At 35.2% G+C, this 26,991-nt stretch overlaps 1 protein-coding gene across 5 annotated transcripts; it reads left to right on the forward strand.

Moving 5' to 3' along the window:
• Positions 1–183: 183 nt before the first annotated feature.
• On the forward strand, positions 184–25,649 carry LOC120623640. 5 transcript variants are annotated; one of them, XM_039889753.1, is made up of 9 exons: positions 184–373; positions 12,366–12,561; positions 16,048–16,176; positions 19,494–19,673; positions 20,559–20,818; positions 21,713–23,540; positions 23,617–23,823; positions 23,962–24,086; positions 24,622–25,649. In XM_039889753.1, exons 2-9 carry the CDS (start codon positions 12,456–12,458, stop codon positions 25,393–25,395), a joined length of 3,609 nt encoding a protein of 1,202 aa, XP_039745687.1. In that variant the 5' UTR covers positions 184–373; positions 12,366–12,455; the 3' UTR covers positions 25,396–25,649. The 5 variants fall into 5 exon arrangements, with proteins under 5 accessions (XP_039745687.1, XP_039745686.1, XP_039745690.1 ...); XM_039889752.1 differs by lacking the exon at positions 184–373 and adding an exon at positions 11,540–11,609; XM_039889754.1 differs by lacking the exons at positions 184–373; positions 19,494–19,673 and adding an exon at positions 11,542–11,609 and having other exon boundaries at positions 24,622–25,648.
• The last annotated feature ends 1,342 nt before the right edge of the window (positions 25,650–26,991 follow it).

Genomic DNA, 26,991 nt, shown 5'->3' on the forward strand with positions numbered 1-26,991 from the left:
ATTGACGATTAAATCTCAAACTAAGGAAAGTGTGCAAAACATAGGAAGAAGATTGAAAACAGAAACACGCGATGACGACATGGCATCGCGTAACCAAGGTGACCGGTTTTGGCGGGAGGCACCCACGCGACATCGGTCCTCCGCGACTCTGGCTAAGTGGCGAGGAACTGCGTACCTGAGCAATAGAGCATTCGACCGCAGTGCACCGCGACGAACCGAGCGCGATACGTATTTCGACGACAGCCTTTGCTGATCGAACAGTTTTTTATATAGATCCTTTAACATAACTTTTAACGTATATTACGACTAATATTTTATAGTGTAGGTACCTGCAGAAAATACGGCTTAGGCTGTTGTCCACATTTATTTATTGGTAAGTTTGATTGTCACATTAGTTATTATTTATTAGGTACTAAATAAAACACATTAAAATAACATAAGGCACGCATAAGTCAGCCTTTACTGATCTAACATTGATTGTAAGTGTTTAAAAAAACTACCCTAGGTACTTTAATGGTCTAACTTCAAAAAGACTTTCATACAATGTTTTAGGGGTAGATTTATACAAGTACCTATATATGTTACTCCAAGTGTAACCTGCCTGTGAAAGTTCTTTCCAAAATAAGCGGTAACAAACAGAAAGAAAAACTTTTTTAATTTTTAAGTACCTTCGGTACTGACTTTCATAAGCATTTAAATAATATCTGTTTTGCTAAGTGTCTGTGTTTGGCATTATAAGCACTCTTTAATTTTCTTTATTTGCCCGTAGTTATATATCTTTTATAGTCTAATCTTATAGCTAGGAAAGTAAGATGTAGATATAATACGGTATTTTCATCTTTAATTTATGTTCATTCTGATTGTTTAATAATTTAACTCATGTTTAAAAAACATTTGACGCAGTGGCGCGTGGTACATTAGGGCGGGGTTTAAAAATCATTGCAGGAAATAAGTTGCGCACCGTCAATGCAGATTCTAAATCTAGCTTCCCTATCATACGTGCCTCTAAGCTATTTAGCGTTCCGGAACGACGTCGCGTAGACACTGACTTAGGTAGTATAAGTATAATATCACTGCCATACCGATACCTACCCCAGGTTAAATATAACGTGTTATTCGCTAGGTAAATAAGTTAATTAGGTACATATAATATCTACATACAATATGTGCCGTCTTCTTTAAGTTACCCACACATTCCGCGGGTCGCGGCTGATACAACAAACGTGCGCGAAAAAAATAATAAAGTGAGCTAAAATGTTACAAATGTTACATCCTAGTAACTTATGAATAGGTATATACTCTATTATAAGGTGCCGGGAATCGAACTCGGTCCCTCTCGAGGGAAAATGACAAGACAGAGGAGAACCTCTGTCTCTGGGTTGATAATATTGATAACGCCGCTGTCCAATATCCGGACAGAGACGCGTGCGGTGTCTTGGCATAAATAAACATAAAAATCCAAAATATTCTTTTTTATTCCAGCCGTTCTCGTGCGAGTCTTATATATTGACCGCGAGCCACGGTAGAATATTATTCGATAATAGCTACCCTTGACAAACTTTTTATAGATCAATTAAGAACTGAAATATTAAAAACTAAAAAGTAAACTTAAAATAAGCGCTCGTTTTCTCTTAAAATAAGCGCTCCGTGATGTGACTAAACATAGGTACATGTATATCACAGGACACAGAGTAGTTACGACAGAGTGTTCTGTTCCTATTATGTATCACTGCAACCAATTGCACCACAAAGTCAGGGTTAGATTACGAGCAAATAACAATCCACTTGAATAAGCAACTATGATTTATGCTCGTGTTCCCGTATAGCATCATAGCTATAATAGTTGCGGCATACGTTACGGAGGCCATGGCATTCTTATTTTGCATACATTTGCAAATTAGCGCCAGGCAGCGCTATTTGCCTGTTTAGCTGGACACTAAAATGAATGCAGCATCGCATACTTTTATATATCAGGAAGCCTTTTGATTTTCGTGTTAAAAATAAGTAATTTTAGAAGTGTTGACAGGTTAGTTGTGCCATGGCAAAGGTTACAAATACACAGACAAAAGGAATAACACATTTTTCGGTTTCAATATGGAGTATGACTATAACAAAACAATATCGATAAATGAAAATATTTTTAAGTTACATTTAATTTTATTTCATCAATGAATTTGGTTTAAAATATAAATGTCATAGGTACCTACCTGTTAGGATTTCCAGGTTAACGTTTCTTAATGAGTTCTCAAACGATTGTTTCTTTTAGCTGAGGTTTCTTAAACGAATTATATAACTGCTGCTACAAGAATTTCGTAATTATAATTTTGTAAAAGCATGTGTTTGTAGTAACTCTACCATTTATCGATAAAGTACCCGAAATGCAGTCCCATACAAAATGTAGAAGAAAAATGGTCCATTTTTAATTTTTATTGATGGTTATCTATTGAGTTTTTAAATGAGCATCACTTTTAAATACTTACAATTAGATATTTCGTCACTTTTATTGCTTTTTCGGGCGTTCATTACGAACATAAAAGATTTTTTACTGGTAACTATCGAAAATAGGCTAGGAAAACCGTGAAAACTTATTCTTCGCAGACACTTTGTGAACTGTCAATGTACACAAAGTGTCTGTATATTATAGTATTATAGTATCATAGTTTGAAATGCATAATCCAATGCTCAGAATTCAGAACAATCTGTATTCTGACCGTAAACAAATCGTCACAAAATCTGTACTTATATTATAAAGAGGAAATAATTTTTTGTTTGTCGTACCCTATAGACCCAATTTTAATAATTATTTGAATAAAAGAAAGCTTAACAATCACGGAGTAACTTAGACTATAAAAGATTTTCAAAAATATTGATCCTTAAGAAAATTGCAATAATGTAACCCAAAGTTGCAAAATTTTGCCTATAAAATTCAAGGCTTGGCGTGCGCTGAGAAAACTATTTATGAAACATAAAAAGTTTGTATTGCATGATTAAAGTTTTTATTATTACCTACCTACAATAAAGTCGGCAAGTAAATATATCTATCATAGTTAAGTTGCAATAGCGGCTTTGGTGTTCTAAAATTTCAATAAAACGCCGGTGGAAACAAAAGTGGTATATGTATATTAGTTTTGCAGTATTCTTATTGAAATAAATAGTTATAATTCATCGGTATTTATATAGAGAGTTTAAGAAAATTTAAGGACTACAAATAAACAAAACAGTTATTTTTAGAGATAGGTACACTAAATTGATAAAGTTGTTTTTAATTCAAACCCGATTTAAAGATTAGAACTTAAAAATATCTGTAAACCTTACTACACCTTAATTCTATTTCACACATCTCCCAAATACATACTGTTCGTACGTTTCTAATGTAAATACAAAAACATCGCGGACGAAGTCGCAGGCAACAGCCATTAATGTACTAATATAATCAACCAGTATTATTAATATACAGCATGTGTACCTGTATGTCCAATGAAATTGACTTTGGGAGGTCAACTGATGACGGCATTTGACAACAATTACACAGCACAGCAGGTTATCGATGCAACAACTAACAAGCACAATAATTGAGTAGATGCTCGATAGGTTAGGTATATGATATTTACATGCACGGAAGGATACCTTTGTACCATCTGTTATAACTTATGGCTTGAAACCATATCTATGTGATCTTCACATTTTTGATTTGTTTCTAAGCGGTTTTAATGTAACGAAATATTTTTTTGTAACAATGTATGTTAGGTGCAAAATGGCCGTTAAAAAGCCAACAGTAGTAATTTGTCGGGTACATAGATATTTGAAAAACTTCAAACAGACAACTATGAGTTAGAAAAACGCTAACATCTTCAAGAAATAAAAAAGCCCTTAAAATAATCAATACTCTGGGATAGAAAATGTTATTTAAAAAAAATTATAAAAAAACAACAACAAAAACAACAAAATATATTAAAAAACCAGGTTTCAAACTTGGTTGGTAATATGGGCCTCAAAACTAGTTCCTAAACAAGCGATTCAATAGGAGTCGAGTTTTCGGAGATCTTCCGGAGAAGTTCTACCACCATGCTTATTTCTGCCGCTAAACGACATTGTTGAAGAGCTGTGTTCCGGTTTGAAGGCCGTGTTTGCCGGTGTATTTACAGCATGGGCAGGAGACCATTATCTCCATGGGGAAAGGATCAAAATGTATCTTCTCCCACAGCTTTACCAACTCTCAGAGCATTGGTGCACAAGTGGAAATAATATTTAAAGAATATGTGTAATAATAAACGGGAGTATACTTCTCATATTCCATATACCCGTGCTTTAGCAGGCGATTATGTTTATTATATCCCTTGGCAGGGTATATAATAGGGGGATATAATTTTTGTCTCTTGCCTTTGCTAGCCCTGCAGGCATATGAGGTTTAAACCTACGCCTGAGGTTTATAGACACGAGGCGTTACGTTACGTTACGTTACAAAAAAAGCGATGAGGATGTGATGTGAAAAGACTATCCTAATTAAACAATTATGAGAGTTTTTTTTTCTGATTATCGATAACCTCAAATATTTAGTTATTAATTTAACTACTGACATATTATATTATGCGGAAGTTTAAATCATTCTTAGCGAGGTCAATTCGTTAGCAGCATTAAATAATTTACATGAAGCATCACCATAATTACATCTTCATTGTTACATCATCGAATTGAAAGTTGAATTCATTTGTCGTGTTGATAAATTAATTCATAATATTTTAGAATTTAGTTTCATAACGATGGGGTATAACATAATAATCTTTTCGAATATAAGCTTATAAGTATACTAATAACAGGCCTTGCCAATGGTGGTATGTTTTGCCATATGGATTTTACTACTTTTAACAACTTCCCTATTTTGTTATGTATCTATGGATTAAAACATTTAATAGATTTCTCATACGCAGCCCATCCACCGCGTCCCACTGCTGGACACAGGTCTCCTCCCGCTAGGAGAATGGCTTTAGAACATAGATCCACCACACTGATCCAATGCGGTTTGGTGGGCTATAGAATTATTTTCTTTAACAATATTATAAATGCGAATGTGAGCTTGTCAGTTTTTGACTTAATAATTGATCGACTTAATCTTCATTAACGAAAGCGCATTTGCGGGCAAAAGCTACTCATATGTGAAGAGATAACTTTGTCTCTAGCAATTTAAATCATAATAAAATTTACCTTGTGACCATGTTACAAACTATTTCTGTGAAAAAATACACAAAATAAGTCCAAGTCTCAAAAAACAAATTTTATTCCCGTGGAATCCCTTTACCAGCAGTTTTTCTGAGATAAATATCCTATGTCCATCTCAAGGAATCAATTTTCATATCTCAAAAACTTATCAAGATCGTTTCACATCATAATATTCCATCTGCTTAGAGTTTTTTATGACTGATCGCAAATAAACCAAGGAAAAAAAAATACGATTCCATTACCGACTCGCTACAAGGTACGAGTCTCCTCTCACAATTAGAAGGGTTTAGGCCGCATTCCACCACGCTGGCCCAATGCGGATTGGTGGACTCCACATGCCTTTGAGGACATTAGTTAGGACTCTCAGGCATGCAGGTTTCCTCGCGATGCTTTTCTTCACCGTTGAAGCAAGTGATATTTTAATATAACTTAGTAAAGTCAGAGGTGCGTGCTGGGGCCCCCCGAAAGTGCAACCGAAGTCCTAATCACTGAGCTATCACCGCAACAATGAGCTATTTATAAGCATGGATAATAATGATAATGGCGAACACAATTCGCTATAACTTTGTCTTCATATAATACATGTATACGTGAAGGTACCTCGGTACTAAAAGCTGATGGCATATGCATGTTTTCGCGAACATTCTGAAACGTAGAAAGCAATGCCCCAAATACGATTTTATTCATTTTTCACGATGACAGTGACTCGTACGAACTGGTACGAATTCGTTTTTCTTTTAGGAGAATTTAGTAGGACATTTTGTTTCATAAATGCGAATATATAAAGGTGCTTATTTTGTGATCGGGCGTATTATGTTGTAGCTTTAAGTCACCTACAAGGTTAGTTACTTATCATTTAAATAATACCTACCTGTTATTTTACTGCTAGGTACTATAACTGTTATAGCCCGCCAACCGTTGCTGGAGCAGTGTGGTGGATCAGAACTCCAGCAGTACCTAGCAGTGGGAAACTAATCAGCTGACGATTATGACGATAATATACTACTGGCGCAGTGTTTTGCGGTGTGGTTTTATGTAAGAGGTCTCGGGGACGATTCCCGACAGAGTCAATTTGGGAATTTATAATTACTGAATTTACTCTGGTCTGCTGTTAGGCTTTGGCCGAGGCTGGTTACCATCCTGCCGACAAAGACATGCTGCCAAGCGATTTAGCGTTCGAGTACGATGTCGCATAGAAACCGTTAAGTGGTACCTATAAGTTTAATATAACTGCCATACTCCTAACAGGTTAGCCCATTACCATCTTACTCTGCCTCATCACTTACCAGCAGGTGAGATAGGAAGCAAGGGCTAGCCTACAATGGAATAAAATAAAATACTTCTGATGGAACAGTAGGAATAGAGCGGTGGGATTAAACTCTATATAACTCTGTTCTATGGCATTGGAGACTCGTAGTTGTTTATCCAAAGATATTTATTACACAATAGGAGCAAGTAGATGGTTCATTAAATTATTAAAGAAACTATGCAACATCCAAAACATGCTTCGGAATTGTTTTATCCAGTTTTAAAAAAACAATTTCATAGTCACAACTTAAAACGATAAGAACTTAAGTTGAAGCACGAAATACAAATTGTTTAAAAAAGAAGTCTGAGATGGGCTGGACGAGCCGAGGATGTTCGTCATCATCATTACCAACCTATTACCGGCCCAATGTAAGGCACGGGTTTCCTCTCAGAATGAGAAGGGTTAAGAATATAGTCCATCACGATGTTCCAGACCGGAATGGTTGACCTTACACTCTGAGAACTCTTAAGCGGGTTGCAGACCAAGAGCTAAGCTAAGTTAGTTTAGCTTAGCTCGCATAGCTGACGCAGTTTTCCATACTTGTGTGCAGACCGCAAACTATGTGAACTAAGCTATGTGAGCTAACTAAAATATGCGAAGCTATGTTAGTTGTGTATGCCGATGCGCAGCTACGCGAGCTAAGCTATGTCCCTCCCGCCTTCCCCGCACGCCCTTCGCACATCCTTCGCCAGTGCTGTCCAGTGTCCTTTGTCGTACGCACGGTCGTTTCGTAGCGAATATGGAGCAATTTATCGAAGTTGTTAAACAATTTCCTGTGTTATGGAACACACAGTTAAAGGACTATCACAATTTAATTAAAAAGGAATTTTAATATGGGTACTCATCATCATCCACATTTTCGACGCCAACTCAAAACGATAACTTAGATAATTTGTAACCTTTTGGCATTTACCAATAACAAATATAAATAAATGTTTTTTTTAATTAAAATAGTTTTGCTTACCTTAAACAAATAGCTAATCTTTCTTCTGGGGTTATAGCCTTCCGATAGTTAGTATCTTGTTTAGTAATATCTCCGATAATCAATGATAACAAATCATAGAACTGAACTCTTGTAACACGATAATATAACTGAAAATGTTCATCATCTAATTCGTAAAATAAAGTTCTAAACTCTCCACTTGCGTGCCGAGATTCAATGTGTTGACATATCCAAGGTCTAGAATGTCGTTTTCTTATATAATAATAATAAGTCAGTATTAATCTTCTTTTTCTATGTGTAACGTATTCATCATCGGAACTTTCTTCATCGATTATATTCATAGCAAGCGCCTGACGTCCGTCTTAATTGAACTCCGCAACACTAACTGAGCTTTGGCTTAGCTCTTTGTGTGCACGCCATTTATTTCTAGCTTTGGAATAGCTTAGTTTTCGGTCTGCAACCCGCTTTAAGCATGCAAGTTTCCTCGCGTATTCGTTTACCGATGTTTAAATGTTTAAAATGACTCTACTAGACTATTAAAAGTCAATTTAACTCTAGACTACGAGTCAATTTCAGTCCAACGGAACCATAACGTAGAATACAGATGAACTGAAAATCCGCTTGTGTTTGTTAATCACGAAGATCACGGGAGGCGCTGGTTGGCTGTAGCTTGCTAGTGGGGTAGGAAGCATAACATTATTTATTTTGGAAAAAAACGGTGAACATACCAAACCAATCAGAAAGGGAAACTAAAACGAACACGAAACTTTAAGACACGTTCGTCATTATGAGTAGTCGACACTCCACTAAATATCAGGCTCTGCCAATGGTGGTATGTTTTGACATCTAAAACAGGTCTGTCAAATCTAATTATACAAACATCTTTTGTAGGTTCTTTACCTTTGTTCTAAGATTCGGTAACGAAGGCTTCTTCATTAAAAAAGGATTAAGTATTATATTATACCTTTTAAATATGTATATTTTTAAGTGAGAAGCTAACTTGAACTGTTTAAGCCAGTAATGGAATCCATAAATCTTTTCCGTCATATGAGTTGTGGGCGATACATGAAGGCGATCATATTATACAGTGTGGGTAGACAAAACCGGTTTGCTGTATGTCATTTAAGGATAGTATTGATTGATTTATTTTGCACGTGCAGTTTTCTACCGATCTGAAGAGTTCTTTTTTTCCGACGAATAATTTGAATGCCAGATTACCTTCTAGAAATATAAATGCAGAATAAATCACATAGATCGACAATAACAAAAAGACCTTGGTTTTGTAAATACAGTTGTTTTTCTGTGTATTGAATATATACTTTAAAATTCAATATATTCTTACGTAATCTCTAGGTAAGGAACGTTCTAGAATTACCTAAATATACCACCAGTGAACTGGCATCATGTCAGGGTCTGCAAAATATCGCAAATGAACGAAAATAGAATGACTTAAAAACAATGAATGATTTTTCATTATTCTGTAGTAGAGTTTTCTCAGACGGAAAGTACTACCACCATGCTTATTTGTGCCGCTAAGCAGCATTGTTGCAATGTTGTGTTCCGCTCTGAAAGGCTTGGTTGCCGGCCGATGAAATTATAGGTACATGTGGTTTAAAACCTTCGGACGTAATCCTTGCATGCCCTGGAGATAGCCTATCAATAGCAAAAAAGTATTGCTCTATAAATAGCTGCTCGTTCTCACCTTAACATCAGTTGGGCAACTGCATAGGCAGGTAAGAAAAATAAGAGAATGAGAGAAGAGTAAGAATGAGACAAAGGCTAAATCAGATTTTCCGAGAATCCTTGGATAATGTATAAAATTAGAAAATTTTATTCTGAACGAAATAACTGGCAACTCGTACGCTAACTGGTTCGTGAGTATAAATTACCAACCTAAACGCGACATGAGTAGTTCAGTAGAAAAGAGAATTCTTTGGAAAGTGATGAAACTGTAACCGTCTAGAGACAGTGTAGATGTCTAGCGATACTGTAACGCGTACGTAGTTATGAAGGTAACAGCTTCAAGCATACGTATTTTTATTTCAATCTAGATACCTATCTAGCAAGTAATAAGAAGTGCTTACCGTACGATATTGGTATGGCAAATCTCTTACTTATCAAAACTACTACTAAATTGGCAGGTCTTAAAGTAATGCTGTCGGTTTAACTCTCAATCTCTCAAAGTATCGCGCTATTTTTAAACACGTTAATTTATTTAAGTTTAAGAGATTTGTATATAGCAAAAGGTAAAATTAGATAAAATTTTAAAATCAAACAATTTCGAAATACCCACACAAGTAAGTCACCTAAATCAAGCTGCTTTTAAAACAAGTATTAATATTACGTTTTCATGAACTCGATAACTGCTTAAGGTTGTAACAACTTTCTATACCCATTAACGTGTAGGTTTTTGCTAGATCAATCAAATCCGTAAAAGGTTCCAGGAGTTGGAAATGCTTTTCGAAATTTCATTTACTTACATGTTTTACACATTCTTGTCAGCCTAATTAATGCCCCACAGCTGGCCATAGGTTTTGTTGTGACGATATAACCCTTCAGTTTTGTATGTATGTAAATATTCCATACAGATTTTTTACTTTACTTATGTGTAATTGTTCACACAAAATATTTAAGCAAATAACCAGTGATATATTATTACACACCAAGATCCGTGTATAAAAAGGGTAGGTTATTTATAACAGTCATCATTTACGAGTATTTTCAAGTACTTTTAAAAATCTCAAATCATATAAATGAAGTCAAATTAATACCTCTTTAATGAGTACTTTGCAAAATAATGATCTTATATCACTTATATAATTATTAAAAAATAACTTTCTTTCTAAATTAATATGAAGGTAGATGATATAAAAAGAAAGAATCTTAGTCCAATGAGAGTTTAGCAAAATTTTCGGGAGTGCAGTGCTAACGTGCATGTACCAACGTAGGTGTCATGCGAACGTCCCTGATTCATCAAAATCATATTCAGCTTATTAAATATCGCACTGCTGGACACACGTCCCTTTTCTATATGGAGCTATATGGACTATGGAGATATAGTTTTATTCTTCCGGTAATATGGGACCGAGCGGACTCTAGACTAATAAATCTCACTGCAAATGTTGAAGTCGCAACATTGACGAAAATAGAAGTGACGTTATGGTATTTGTTAGGTAGGTACCTAAATGTTATGAGCAGAGAAGCTTGTGTTAGTTCAAGCGCAACATATATCAACGTATTGCGGTCTACGGACTCTACCTCCGTGTTTGGCACAGACTTGCGAGAAGAACATTCTAAAAGCTATATAAAGCCTTTATAACATTCTGCAATACTATATAAAGAGCTGCCTTATTTCATTAGTAGTTTTAGCTTATTTGAAGAGTAAAAACGATTATGGAATGGAGGATATTCATCGGAAGTGCTAATGTTTGTATAATGTACGAGTATGAAATTATTACTGTTTTGTAAATTAAACAAAAATACACGATGTACACTAACCATACAAAATTATCACTAAAACTCGATTAATTTCTAATTATACTAAATTAAAATCGCATTAAGAGTAATTAAAATAATCATCAATGTTCAATTACCTACTTATTATTTTCACTCGTTTTTGTAAGTTCACTGGGTAACAGACGATTAATAGGGAGCAACCTTTATAGATAACTAGCTGTACCCTGCCACGCTTCGCTGTGGCACATTGTGATTGAATGGTTGAGAAAAATAGATAGTACAATCCTTGATGCGTATTATATATCATGCTAAAATTTCAGCTCGATCGGTGCAGAACTTTTTGAGTTTTTGAAGCGTACATAAACCAACATAACATTTTTATATATATAGATAATATAAAACCTAAGATTAAGATCATAGATGATCTAAAAACATTTGGCGTATCTTGTCATACAAAAATGATAGCGACAAATTGTCATCAATCAATAACTTCAGTCACTTTCAAGTATTCAAGTAAACAAAGCATTTTTCTATTGGATATTTGGTTTTATATAGTATTTTTACTAGAAAGTTTAGTATGTATGTAAATTTTGACTATTTTTTAATTTTTATAACTGTATCTACTTAAATCCAAACATGAATGCAACGAATTCTATGAAGTCCACCACCAGCACAGCTAAATCGGTAAAAATATTTCAAGTATTAGAGGCAGAAATAGGATAGGTAGGTAGAAGTATTTAATGCCAAATGTTACGCGTGTGGTTTTAGAGTACCTCGGCTTGCGAGCATGGCAGTCTCCTTGTAAAATAGCTTGTGTCCAAATAGGTTGTATTATGGGCGACCTGGAATTCTCCAATTTGTTCAGACATGATAAGAACATGTGACGACATATTGTAAAAGTGCTTAGTTGCTTATATTGAGCCAAGAAAATTAACAGAACCTAAAAACAACATAAAGTCAACTAATAACTATTGTTTACGGATTGGATACACTAGACACTCGTCAATATAAAAGGGCAAATTGTAATTATGCGTTATTTTTACAGATTTATGAATTTGCCAAACAATGCGATGATTTTTGGTATATTATCATCATCATTTCTTTTCCGCAGAGATACTCCAATCATAACTTTTTTCATCTTGTGTTTTTTTAATTAGATTTAAAATTTAATTTATTAGAGGGTCAGCTGCTGTAGTTATTTCCGTGGATTAGTAGTTACAACCTGGACTAGTGTTTAAGCTAAAAATCAACGCTGTATACTTTTGTGCCTGGTAGGGCGTTTAGCACAATGCTAAGCTGGAGCTTTTTCCTAGGTTGTGCCAAACATAACAAGCGTAATCTTGTCGCTACTGTTATCAATGTAATTAGAAGCGTCTGGCAGCAACTAACGTTACTACCTAATGAGCACGTAAGTAATAACGATTTTCATTTCTTTTATAGATTTTCTCACATCAAAGAGGGAAAACAGGCAACGAGTTAAGCCATACTGAATCCATAAAGACGAAGAGTTCTTATATTTGTGACACACCGATGGGCGTTCGTCAGAACCCTTGGACACCAACCAAACGACGGGGACCGATAGCCGCTGAAGCTGCCAGTCCAGGACCTGCTGTAGTATCTCTTCCCTCCTTGATAGGTAACTATATATTTAATCTTTACTATGATTAAATTGTATTAGGTACTTTGTCTGATTTCTTATCTCCGAGCACTGAGCATTACAAAACTTTCAGTTCATCAGATTTAAAACAGCTCCGATTATATTATGTTGATCCACTATTAACCGAAGTATAGTGAGTATTAAAAAACTAAACAAAAATATTAATTTAAGATGAAGAAACTGTATGGGTAATATATATTCCTATTATTCTCTTCTTCGTTGTTTTCTTTATAACTGAAGGTTGTACGGGGTACCTATCCTGATTTAAGTCCCATCGTTGCGTTTTTGTTCCATGGCCTTTTTTGATAGCTACTGTAACAGGCCTGTGAATGACTTTACCTGTATGGCTAGGATGAGTTCGCGCCACGAGAGAGTTATCTCGTCAATCCCTATAGAAAAAATACGAGTAACGGGTTTTATAATTATCTCTTCGTGCGCGTCCTAGCCCAGCAATGAGGTGATTGGCCACTAACCTTACCTAAACTTACCTACTATTAGTTTATTAATATAACTGAGCAGGCGTCCGGCAAAGTAACCATATCCCCAGTGCACAGGGTTTTTGACCAGGGTATGCATAAAGAAGGAAGATGGCATAAAATGGAAAAATCCTTTGCATTTATGAGTTATACAAAAAATTAAGGGTAGGCAGTGCTTTTGTGCATGTAAGAAATGCAAGACACTACATATCCCTATTATTAAGTTTCTTGAATTCTAGTCAAAATAACCGTAGACTCAAAAGGAACATAACTCACATGCTAGGCAATCCATATTTAAACCTATTGTAAAGGCGAAACACATCTTGCATCCATTGGATTCAAAGAAGAAATGCTGATCTTCGTGCGTCCAACTTAACTAACGTGATTCAAAAGTATCGATATCTCTCTCATGAGTAAAGTTATCAGTAAATATCTTCTACTTTGTTGCACAGATTGCGGATAACATAACAGATCTAACGACATTAACTTTGTAATAATGGCAGTTGTTGGAGTGCTTGCGTTGAGTTCTTCATAGATTCCAAGCTTGCCAGTTGCCGGGCAGTATGTTTTTTCTTTATCTGATCCATTTTATTAGCCTTCAAAGTTTAAGTTTGAATAAATGAGAAATTTCAGTCCACTATAAAGATGTACACATTATTGATATTAATAAAATAGAAACAAAAAAACTATGTTTTTGCAAAAGTTGGTATTTATTAATCGTGCCTATAAGAAAAATAGACAATGACACTTGGTAAGGTAACTGTGATGCCGTCATCGTTTATATTCGCTTCGCCAAATTGTATGCCCACGTTTACTTTTCCTATGATCCAAGTTTTTTTTAATTCAACACAATTTGCATGAAAATATGTAAAATGTCGTGAAGTGTTCGTGACTTTATTGGGTTGTGACTGAGGTTTGTAAAATTATATACTATAAGCGGTGGGCGGGACAGCCCAGTGGGTAGGACTTTCGGGGGGCCGAGTTCGAATCCCAGCACGCACATGTAACTTTTCTAAGTTATGTCTTATTTAAGCAATTAAAATATCACTCGCTTCAACGGTGAAGGAAAACATCGTGAGCAAACTCGCATGCCTGAGAGTTCTCATAATGTAAATCTCTCTCTCAAGGCCTAGCCCAATCCTAGGGTAGTCAGGTTATTTTTTTTTTGTTTCCTTTTTAATCCATAATCTTCAGAAAGCGGATTTATTTTGTAGTGCAATCCATATCTACAGAGAAGAGAATGAAAAGGATAGCAAAACTAAATCATCATCTGTCATCATCATTCCATCTGCCATGGAAAGATTTTGGATTTTAGTTTTTCACTCGATGATTAATCTTTTGACCTTTTTATCTTCAAAATAAATGACATTGCGTTTTAAAAACTGTTACATGCCTGTTAGATGTCCAACTACCAAGCTATTCAATAAACGAATACCTGTGCTCCGTGGTGCCCACATTCAAATTATAATGTTGTATAAGATTACGGTTCCAATTAACTGTATTAGGTTTGTAGGCATAAGGAAACAACATTATTAGCTTTGTTTAACGGATATTAAAGTGATTACAAACAGCCTAACGCTCGACTTACATTAGAGTGTTGTGATGTTTTGTTTTCTGATGCATCGGCAGTCCGGCCGGAGTTGGCTTGATTTGTTATTTTTTGTCGTTACATTGACTGAGTTGTCGTTTTTGCACTTGTCTATACTTATAGTATATACTTGGGAAGTTCCTTGACTGACTAATGAACAGACGATGTATAGCACAAGTAACTAACGAAATTAAAATTTGAATGTACTTTAAGTAGTAACAGTCGGGTGTATTAAGAAAGGATTTATCGAAAACCAGCAAGAGGGTAAAGTTCGTAAACATTAGTCAAGGAGCTTAGGCACTGCTCCACCCTATCAAATATAATAACAAAGTCTGCTTTATAGAACGATTAGGAATTTTCAAGAAATGTTTCAGTCAAAAGAATTAGATGAAAATAAAGTCACAAGAAGATAGAGTGCTTAATATTCTTTCCCAAAGAGATAAGTTAAATAAAAGTTACGTTTAGTTTAACTACGCTGATTGCTAAAATGTAAATCAAGCATTATGTTTTTATATTTTATACCTACAAGCATAGTTTTTCAGTGTTTGGGAGAATATCTGATCTTCAAAATGTACTAAATACAGATATGTATGACACGTTACAACTCGTGAGAACATCTGATCTTCAAAATGTACTAAATACAGATAGGTGTGACACGTTTGTTTACCGTTTGCATTGTCCGCATTGGTCACGGTAGGCGATTTCTTTTGTGCATGTGTCTATCAGTTTCGGCAGTATTGTTCGTGGGGAGCTCGCTGACATCACTCGGCGGTTCTGCGAGATTATCGCGTGCAAACAACGGCCTTGCTCGTGTTCATACATTACGTGACATCATTCAGTTAGTGCCCCAATAACAACAAGAACAAGTTTGTGTTTATTTCACTGGGGTATAAATCAAAGATGTATTGACGTTCTCATTATCGACAAGGCTTCATTCGGTTGTTATCGTAGTTTTATCCATATTTAAAGACACGTTTGATAATAGTGATTTGTGTTATAAAACCGGTTACTTAATTACATCTAATTTGGTGCCTGCTCGTGGGCGGGATACATTGACCTTGATCAGTAGGTAGGGGCTTATTTGCTTGTTTGTAGTTCTGAGACCGCGCTGTGATTTTAAATGAAAAGTTTTTCCCTTTTATGTTGGTATGTTATATTATAAATTGACTGATTTAATAAGATTCAAAAGTAACATGATATCAGGCCGCTAACGTACCGTTTTTGAGTAATGCCCTGGGGTAAAACAGTACTATCAATCCTTAAACATCGTGCGTCTTTATAACTGACGATTTAGAATGAACACAAACATATTTTAAAGCCTTATCAAAGAAGTTATTTTTAAAGGTCAGAACGTTGTGAACTAAAAAAAAATTCCTTATAATTTATTGTCTCTGTGCCTAGGCAAACCTCCGCCAGAGTCCCGAAAACCCCGCGCACCTGCTTTCACATTTGGACATAAATTGGAAACTGGAAAGGACAAAGCTGGTCCCGGTCCGGCGTCATACAATACGGAAGGAATGACAGCTAAAGGTACAGAAGGAAGATTTTCCGACATCCTAAATTACAAATCGTATCACAGTATTGTCAGGATTTTGTAATGTAAATCTTGCATTTGTTTAAAGAATTGTCAATATTAATGTCACAAAATATATACGTCACTCGAAGTCATGATTTTTTAAATTTCATAGAAAGTTAGGGCCAAGAGTTCATACGACACATTCAGAGTAGATACTTAATTGGTCATGATTTAAAAAAAACCTAGGCAGAATAAATATTAAAGTTAATGCATATCTTTTAAAAATCGAATACCTGCCTCAGTGTCGATTTTTATAATTTTTATCGAACTTGGACTTCGTTAGCAACTTCGAGCCACTTCTTATAATTAATGCCAATAATTTAAGACAAATGATTTTACGTTCGACACATGGACTATAGTAGCGATCTGATTAAAGTTTTCCCTTGCTTTGACAGCGTTAAGTTATATGGCAGAGTTAATCCCCAACGGAGAATACCAATTATTTCCAGTCAGAATTTGGTAGTAAAGGGCATTATTAAAACCACCCTCTTTTGCTTTATGGTTTTTAGGTATCAAACGAAATTTTATGTCATAAAATTTGACTTTTTTTTCGTCTACTTGGTCTAGAGAGTTTAGTATGTATTAAATAAGAATCGAGTAAATTATTTAAATATACATTGAATTGTGTTGAGCAATTTTTTTAAATTATATGCTGAAGTATTTATAGGAAGTGTTGACTAGAATCATTTGAGTGTACACAATTGAAATAGCTAGCGAGCGATTACGATACAGAAATTGCCTATTTCGATAGTCAATCAATCTTCATTTGATCTAATAGGCAATTTGTCGTATCGCGGGTCCACACCCACGTTGCATCAATTTGTTAAATGCAGCTAAAGAGGCACCTGGGAATAAATTGAGTAATCGATTTACAAGGTATATTCCTCACATATGTTTTCAATTGCCAGAAGTAAGCCTTACCTACCGCCATCTGCCCACAAGGATGGCATCATATTTGTGACAGACAGATTGTTGATTCAATATGACAATATAAACGATTTTATTCATCTAACTTCTCGATGGTGGTTCTAGACAACGCTCAGTACTGAATGACAATGCAATACCAATTTGCTTTCTTGTCTGAATGTTATTTATGTAATAAATGGATATTAATTATTATTTCAATCATTACCACGTTTTTCAAAGGATTTAACCTCGAAATAAATTTAAACAAAAAATTATCGCAAACCTCATCACAGTCCACTTCCATAACAGTCCACTGCTGGAACTCTACCGATGCGACGCGCGACGGGAGGGTTTGTCCATTATACGCACTTATGACTGTAAAAATTTTATTGCGTTACATTTCGCACGTATGTTTCAATTTATAAGAATAGATAGAACGTCGTCTATAATGTTATATTTTTTTGTTGTTAATTCGAGCCATCGGAAAGCTAAATACGTACTAATATCCAGTAAGTAAAAGGTAAAGTTTCCAGCATATTTTCGACTAAAGACGATTGAACCATTAAAGCGAAAAAACGAAACAATTTCTTATAGTTTCGTGTGACACCATTAGGCAATTTAAACTGGGTCATGACTTCATGGCTATAGCTTATTTACATAAACAACGACGTCAACATAGCTTTTATCAGGGGTGTGTTTTAAAGTGTTTAAACTGTAGTTATGACGGGGTATTTTGTAGGCTATAATGACTTAAGAGTGACGACACGAACTAACATAGAAAACAATACACCAAAAAAAAAATTATCCTTTTATTAATAAAAGGGTAATTACGATGATGAAGTACCTAAGCAATTTAGCTTAACTATTGCATAAGAGCGTCTAAACTCTTACCTGTATATTTTTCTTTAATTATTTGCTTTATAATGTTAGTAACTTTTTGTTTGGGTCTTAGGTAAAATGGGAGCAACTGCCGTTATTGAGAATTTAGTGATAGGTTTCGACTGAATGTGTTTATACAGAACTACAATTGTATGGAGATGATAAAACACCACCGGTAAGCGACTTGCCAAAAAAGTTACCGAATCCGAGGGAAGGACACGTCTGTGTTTCATTAACGAGATTTCTCATTTATGAATTAACTGTACTGACCTTTATGCAATTTCTTAATGAATAAAATGTGTTCCTTTTCCGTGATTGTACGTAGGCTGGCATTGGATGTTTGCAAGTGACTCTCGCATTTATTCGATGTCGCCAAATAAGTCCGTAATAGCGAAGGTGATCGAGACAATGACTCAACGTGTAGGTGCCTTGGGACCATGAATGGATTGTTTTTGATCTGGTTTGGTCGAATGCAGCTCAGTCGTATATTCACTGCGTTTAGCATCGCTTATGAGTCTTGACATTATACAATTTTAATATTTTTAAAACTTCCATAGTGCAATATGTTCATAGTTATGTTTTTTGTGTGTTTATTAAGAAGTTAAACTTGCAGTTTTAGAAAACTAGTTTACAAACTAAATAGGTAATCAATAAGTTGCAGAATATACCTGCTTAGTTGACTTTACCGTATAATATATTACATTTCGATGGATTGAGTTATTTAAAATGAGTATTAAATATGTTTAAAGACACTCATATTTGTTATAATACGGGTTTGAAAAATTTAAACATAGTTGGTATTTCCATACCACGAAAAAACATTTCAAATAAGTACATATTGTTAGTGATCCAGCGTGATAGACTGCAGCCTAATCCCTTTTTATCGATAATGATGATGATATTGATCCAGAACTATTTGAAATTATATCACGATAGTGATTTGTAAATGAACGAACGAGAATAATTTTGATCCTTTTTTATCATTATTAGGACTTCTTCTTCTTCTTTTAAGATTATTAGGACTTAATGACTTAGGTAACGATTTAATTTTTTTTAACGCTTTTTGGAAAAAAAATCCACATTATTTTACGATTTACATTGAACAATTAATAGTTTTCTGTACTTTAATTTGCTAGTAGCCCTGTGGTTGAAGTTCTGCAGTCACGCTTCTTTGAAATTCATAGAACACTAAAGTATATAAGGTCTTGCGACAGTTGCTGCTGTCTCATGAATAAGTCTATTTAATTTATTACTATGTAGCGGTTATTAGTTTTTATACAAATACCGCAGGAATCGATTGTTTTCCTGGGATAAAATTAGCCTATGACTAGCCTATGTATGTTGAAAATCATATTGAGTAAGTAATTGCTTAGTAAGGGCGTTAATGAAGGACAAACAAACAAACAAGCAAAGGCACTTTCGCGTTTATAATATTAGTAAGGATTTATTTAGTATTATGTATTTACTAACAAAGTAAAGATGGCAGGTCGAGCAGTGGGTCCAGCAGCGTCATTACATGGTCGATGGCCGCAGCCAAAACTCATTCCAACTCCGGCGCCTTGTGACTACGAGCCAGGGAAATCAGTCCGAGCTGTTTTAGATCATGCCCCGGCTTTCTCGATAGGCCTTCGAGTCAGCCTACCTCAAGCCAGCAGCAAAACGCCAGGTCGATTACAAAATAAGAACAACTTAGCTGTCATTAGATAATCATGTAATATTTTCATGTCTTTCTTATTCGCTGTGGCTATTCATTATTTGTTTCAAACCTTTTTAGTTTGTTTTTTTAGTTCTTGTTTGCGTCCTTTATCTTTTTTTCATCTATTTCATTTTCTAATTGTGTTTTTTTGTACTAATGTCATCTTAGGTTTTGTCTTGTTACCTGATCGAGCCATCGTTGTTTTGTTACTTCCATTTAAATGTTAGTTTTGTTATTATGTATGACTTAGCTTTATGTCGTTTGATTTCTTATTCGTCATTCGCTTCTTTCAAAAACAATGGCCTTGTTTAATTATAGAGATTTGATAATTCTGTAGTACGTAGATCTTTTGGATACCATCATTCGGCGCTCATAGCATGTTGCATATCGTCACTAAAATTATTCTTGTAGAAGTTAATTATAATATAGTGACAACACTGCTTATTTACCAAGGTTGTTAAGGGATTAAAAAACCCACCAAAACAAAAGCTTTCTATTTTTATAGCTCAGCTTATCCTTTCGTACTGGTTTAATTTATGATGACAAAGATGTCGCAACTCTTCAGAGTGTGGCACTTATATGGATCTTTTTTGCAGAAGTAAATGTAGTATGTACAAGGCAAGACCGTTAACTAAATGATTCGTATAATTATTATTAATGTTTAGTGTAAAGAATAATTTTGTGTATCGGACATTTATATATGGCAGATTGGCAAGATGAATGAGTTTAGCTATGAAAATAAAGCGATCATATCTTTTTTTTTTATTCGTTATGAATCTTTTCACAACCTTGGAAATTGATAAGGCAGCTTTAACGAAATTGAAAATATTTACAGTAAAACTTATAAAATTTCAGCGCCGAACGTTTACTCAATGCCACCGGTACTCGGAGAGGCACGTGAAGGGAACAAGAGAGCTGCTCCTGCCTTCAGCATTACAGGCCGGGGCAAAACGGTCGAGATAAAGATGCCAATGCCTGGTCCAGGTACTTACACCACGGATAAAGCTGCTTCTGCAATCACAAAAAGGCCTCCAGCATACACGATGGCTCCCAGAAGAGAATTAAAGCCTCCAACAGCTACCGTACCCGGACCGGGGGTTTATTGCCCGGAAAAAGTATGTGAATGTTTTTTATTTTAATTGCTTAATAAATTACTTATACATAACATTTAACGATAATAGTCATATATTTGGACTTAATACAGTATTAGAGATAATATTTACTTTTAAACTTGTAAAATAAACCATATTTTTCATGTAACCAAACTAACAATACAGTGGGTGCCTATTATACAGGTTTGCGTGAATCTACCTTGGGCCCCGGCGCATACCTTCGGCATCCGTCATTCACCTTTCATCGGAGAGTCTGTTAACTACCCTGCGCCGGAAGGAGTCATTGCAGTTTAACCTCATCTGTCTGTACTAATCTTTTAACACTTATTTTTCGACTCATCCATTCATTACGCTCATTATTCAAACGAGTTGTTGGCTTTAAGATCATACTTCGCTGTAAAAAGATTCGTATCATCAACGGTCATCAATAGCATATCTAACCTATATATAAAATGCCACTGCTGGACTAAGGGCCTCTCACAACCGGAGGGCTAGTCCATAATTACCACGCTTGGCAGATGGGTTGGTGATCGCAGTAGATGCAGCATTACAGAAAACGCTGAAGCTCGTTCTCCGTTATATTTCCTTACATTCTAGAGATATATTATAATATCATAAATTATATATTTATTACGCCATTTTTGGAATTATGTCCTGGTGTCTTACTGTACGTGTGTTCACAACGAAATAAAACGTTTGCAAAAATTATACGTTTTATTATTTCGTGGTAGGCTTCGGCCATGGCTAGGTACCCTACCGGTGAAGACATGGGCAGTGCAAATGCATAATTTATTTCTTTGCAATCAAAGTGATGTTTAACTGATATGCGATTTAAGAAAAACAAAAAAAAACTCATTAACAAATACCTGAGTTCATTGTTTTCATTGTATATTTCAGGCTGATGCTGTTCTTCGCGAAAACTCACCAAAATACAGTCTTTCAAGAAAAATTAAAATAGAAAAAATGGAGCAAGTTCCTGCTCCTAATGCTTATAATCCTCAAAAAGCTGATAGGTTATTAAGAGAAAAGTCGCCAGCCTTTTCTTTCAGAACAAAGAATGAAATTGTCAAGATTCACGATGCCCCTGCACCTAACGTTTATACTCCAGAAAAATCACTGCATGCTCTTAAAAATGGACCAAAGTATACACTCGCTGGTAAAGGATCAGCTGAAAAACATGAAGTTACACCGGCACCTAACTCATATAATCCACAAAAAGCTGATAAATTGCTACATGAAAGCTCACCTGCCTATACATTAAGATCGAAGGAGCATGCAGAAAAAATTGAAATAACACCAGGCCCTAATGTATATGCTCCTGAGAAATCATTACATATGCTAGATAGCTCACCCAAAATTACGATTGCTGGAAAGGGCCCATCACCTAAAATTGAAGATTTACCTGCGCCTAATGCTTATTCTCTCGATAAGTCTGATAAGCTTCTCCATGAATCTTCACCATCTTACACGTTCAGAACTAAAGCTGGGGTTGAAAAGCCGAACGATACACCTGCACCAAATGTTTACTCTCTTGATAAGTCCGATAAACTTCTGCATGAGTCTTCACCAGCGTATACGTTCCGACCCAAAGTTGGTGTTGAAAAACCTAGCGACACACCAGCGCCAAATGTTTATTCTCTGGATAAGGCTGACAAACTTCTCCATGAATCTTCTCCATCTTATACATTCAGGCCTAAAGTTGGTGTTGAAAAACTGAACGAGACACCGGCCCCAAACTTTTATGATCCACGCTTATTAGACAATACTCCAAAATTTTCAATTTCGGGCAAAGGTCACACTGAAAAGCCATCTGATATGCCCGCCCCTAATGCATATGACCCTCATTTACCTGATAATACTCTGAAATTTTCAATGGCTGGTAGAGGTCGAAGTGAGAAGCCATTAGATACACCAGGTCCTAGCAATTACGATCCTCATTTGCCATCTAATTCTCCAAGGTTTACTATTTCTGGCAAAGGCCAAGAGGGAAAAGTTTCTGATATCCCTGGGCCAAACGCATACGATCCTACTTTACCAAACTATGGTCCTAAATATACATTGTCAGGTAAAGGCCAGTCACCAAAACTACAAGAAACTCCTGGACCATCCGCTTATAATCCTCATATTTTAGGAGGCTCACCAAAGTTTACATTCTCAGGTAGAGGCAAGCCTGACAAAATTACTGATTCGCCTGGACCCTGTTCATATGATCCGAGTAAATATGTTTTAAACGGAGTTCCAAAATATAGTTTTGGTTTAAAAGGACACATTGAAAAGCCGTTTAACAACCCTGCTCCTAATGCCTATAACCCTGACAAAGCGGATAAAGTTTTACATGAAAATTCTCCTGCATTCACTTTTAGGCCGAAAATCGAAGATGGAAAATTACCTGACACACCAGGCCCAAACTTTTACCATCCAGATAAAGCAAATGAATTAATTTTTGAAAGAAATCCTGCATATACCTTATCATCGAAAGGAAAGGATGCTAAAATAAACAGCAATCCATCGCCAAACTTATATCACCCGGAAAAAGCTGATAGTATCCTATCAGATAACGCCCCTCGATATTCTTTTAGGATAAAAACGAATCCATTTAAACCCGATAACGTACCAGCCCCTAACAATTACAACCCTGATAAAGCTGACAAAGTATTATTAAAAAGTGCACCACAATATACTTTTAGAATTAAACCGGAAACATCAACTGTTGTGGCCACCCCTGGTAATCTATTTACTTTTTCGATGTTATTACTTTTAAAATACTTAGGAAATTCCACTAAATTGTTATTAATTTTTAGGTCCTACTACCTACACTCTACCGAATCTACATAAAACACCATTGTATACCATTTCGGGCAGACATAAAGAACCCATCGATGAACGCTTAAAAGTTCCTGCTCCAGGAGCTTATAATCCAGAAAAGGGATATAAGTTTATTTTAACATATTCCCCTCAATATACATTCGGAGTTAAAATTCACACTGAGAAATACGCCGATACACCAGGTAGGAAAAAAATAACTGAAACTTATTTTTTACCATATTCTTGAAACTGATTTTACCATAATATTATAATGTTAGTTACAATTTTAATATTATTTATTATAAATGGTTAAAGTTAAAATTTTACGTGATTTCTTACAGCTCCAAACAGCTATCGTATTCCATCTGTACTTGACGCTCCTGTATACACGATGTCTGGCAGACATAAGATGCCACAGGACGATCGAGTAAAGGTGCCCGCGCCTGGCACTTATTCACCAGAAAAGGTAAATTTATACGCTAATATATGACCCTCCTTTGCGTCCAACTAAACGTGCTGAGAGTAGTTATCATATTAGTCTAAAGGGTAGAATTTGAACCATATGGATTGCATTCACCTGGTTACAAGATTTTGTAGACTTTCAGAAGTTATAAAATGTTTGTTGTTAAGTTAATAAAGATAACTTAATTAATTAAATAATTAATATTGTCACTTATTATTACGACATATGAATAACGCAATTATATATATTCAAATTATATTTATTTCAAATAGGCTTAATATAAACGCTTTAAACATCAGCTAGGGCTTATAAGAAAATTATACCAATTTAGTTAATTCTATCTTGCCAAATATGAAAAAAAAAATTTAAATACGTTTTACATTTGCTGATGTCATATATAAATATGTCAAGATTGATAAAAAACTTAAATTATAGTAAAAGCTTCATTTTTATCACACAAATAGTGTAAAAATAGAAAGTTATTTTTTATTAAATTCTCATTAGGTATCTATCATATAAAATATACATTGAATTACAGATGCAGATCAATAGAACTCCGCAAATAACATTTGGAATTAAACATTCTCCATTATTAGGGCAACTAAAACCGCTTGCGCCTCTTCCTGCTGTTGATAGAGAAATAACACAAAGAGTTACGAAAGAAATAGCGCCTATGAGTGATGGTATCGATAATACTCGGAAAAACGAAATTGTGCGTGAGACAATTTATAATAATTCTTTGCGAACTGAGCCGTTCGACTCAAATATTGACATCCAAGATATGCGTACAAACGTAACTCAAGTCAGAACACAGAATGGAGTCAGCAGCAATACGGTTAGACCTGAGCCGATACAGGAGATTCTGGAACAAGATATCGTATGGGTGCCGGAAAATACAGAACGCCGCGGTTCGTATACTATTGAAAAACCTGACGGAAACGGTTATATCGAACGGTATGAACAAAACGAAGTAATTCCGGTAGAAAATGGAGTTATTAGAGTCTCAGGTAGCGGGGAGAGAGGTGCTTCCTCTATTGAAGTGCGGAGTGGTGAAGTTATTCAGAGGGACGGCTATGTTCAGAATATTGACAGAAGAGTAAACAGTTCCAAGGCACATGAGAACAAACAAAAAGCAACTGAGGAAGTTCGTGTTGGGACTGACATTCAGAACTTACCTAATGGTGGGATAGCTAAAACAACAACTACAACAACAATTAAAAAAGTTGGAACGGCTGCTAAGACTGCAAATGTCTCCACAACAGTCACTCGCACAAATACTGCTATAAATTCACGCGATATTGCCGTCAAATAATTTTAACTATGTTTAACATAAATTGTACTAACCAATTCAATGAAGCTAAATAAGCCTGATTAATTTTACTGACCTTGACGGAATTCAACGTCTGTATAATTGAATGAATAAGATTCTCTATTTGAATAATTTTATATTAAGCAAGCTTGATTTGTAACATAGGTACCTCATGCCAATAATACTACAGTTTGTAACTGCAAATTAGTTATGTTTGTAATTTTATAAGTTATCAATTATTTATTAACGTTATTTTGAGTTCATATTATTGTTTTTGATGCTCTAAATAAATGGTATAAACTGTACTAAAGTAAAATAATTTAATTATACATTAAACTCTCTATTACATTATGCTATTTTTATTTCGAATATTTTACAGAATACAGTCACGATTGCCGTAACTGTCCATAATGAGATAGGACGCTGAATGCGGCACGAAGAATGATATGATGAAACATTAAACAAAATTAACCTACGGATCTCTTCATTTCTAATGAATTCACGTAGAGATTCTAAGAGAATAGCTCTTTCGATTGGCAGTAGATTAGCTCGCAGACTTGTTGTGATGCCTTAGTTAGCGACCACGATTCAGTCTCAAGACTTTGGTCTTGAGTGTGTAATTAAAGTAAATTGTAGATATAATAAAATACCACTGTTGCATTTCAAAAGCCATTGAAAAACCAAAGTGGCACTAATTCAATGGTGCGAAAACGATCTACACTGTGGAACTCTAAATTTAAAAAGCATAAAGAACCTCCTCCTTTTTGAAAGTCAGTTAAAAATACTTAGTTATAAAGAAGCTTATCATAGACATGATAGTATAAAATATTTCAAATGGCTTAAATTGTTCAACGTTGTAGTTCGTTACAACATTTGCTTATCACCGTCCTGATATTGTTCTGGTGACAATGCTCCACGAACATGCGTGGGCGGACAAACGTACCAACTCACAATACAGTTAGTTCACTGTCCACTTATCCAACGGCCATGCTGCTGAACTTCCGCTTTGAACAAAAGTGAACTCAATTTATCACACAAAAACATCCGGTCCTCTGATTAATTGAAACTTTACTGCATATTCCAGCCACTTTGTACTGATAAGTGTCATTTACCTATTCTGTGAGTTTGTCCTAAAATTTGGTTTTCATGTTTATATCTTGTTTAGTTTTTGACCGGTTGCACTATCCCGTTTTTCCTTTCTTCCATCAAGGTTTACCTGGAGAAGAATTTAAAGCTTTAAAACCGCCTTTGCACAATTTTTTTTTGTTGTTTCTTGTTATTTCATCTTTTTTCTCTAATTTGTGCAATAAAGACTTAATCTATATTCTGTGACGTGTAGGCGGATTAAAAGTACACTAAAATTTTTCGTACATGTCTTATTGTATAAACCATCTTTCAGTATAAAGATCGCTTTGAAAATACTAGAAAAATATAAAAGCATACATTTACAAACAATAGTTTATTTTAATTGTTTTGGGTCTTTCGATCAACAAATTCTCAGTACCAGCGCCGAATTATAGAAACCATTCCAGCATTCCATCCATGCCTTGAAGTGCATGTTAGACACTCAGTACCGGTTATAATTAAAATGACAATAAT

The sequence above is a fragment of the Pararge aegeria genome, chromosome 5 (genome assembly GCF_905163445.1).
Source record: "Pararge aegeria chromosome 5, ilParAegt1.1, whole genome shotgun sequence".
In the NCBI taxonomy this organism is placed as follows: Eukaryota; Metazoa; Arthropoda; class Insecta; order Lepidoptera; family Nymphalidae; genus Pararge; species Pararge aegeria.

Excerpts from the sequence above, each read along its gene's own strand:
- LOC120623640 (XM_039889752.1), top strand. The coding sequence starts at position 11,562 with ATGAATGCAACGAATTCTATGAAGTCCACCACCAGCACAGCTAAATCG. Across the intron at positions 11,610-12,365 it reads CCACCAGCACAGCTAAATCG|ATTTTCTCACATCAAAGAGG; the intron begins GTAAAAATATTT and ends TTTCTTTTATAG. Across the intron at positions 20,819-21,712 it reads GGGTTTATTGCCCGGAAAAA|GCTGATGCTGTTCTTCGCGA; the intron begins GTATGTGAATGT and ends TGTATATTTCAG.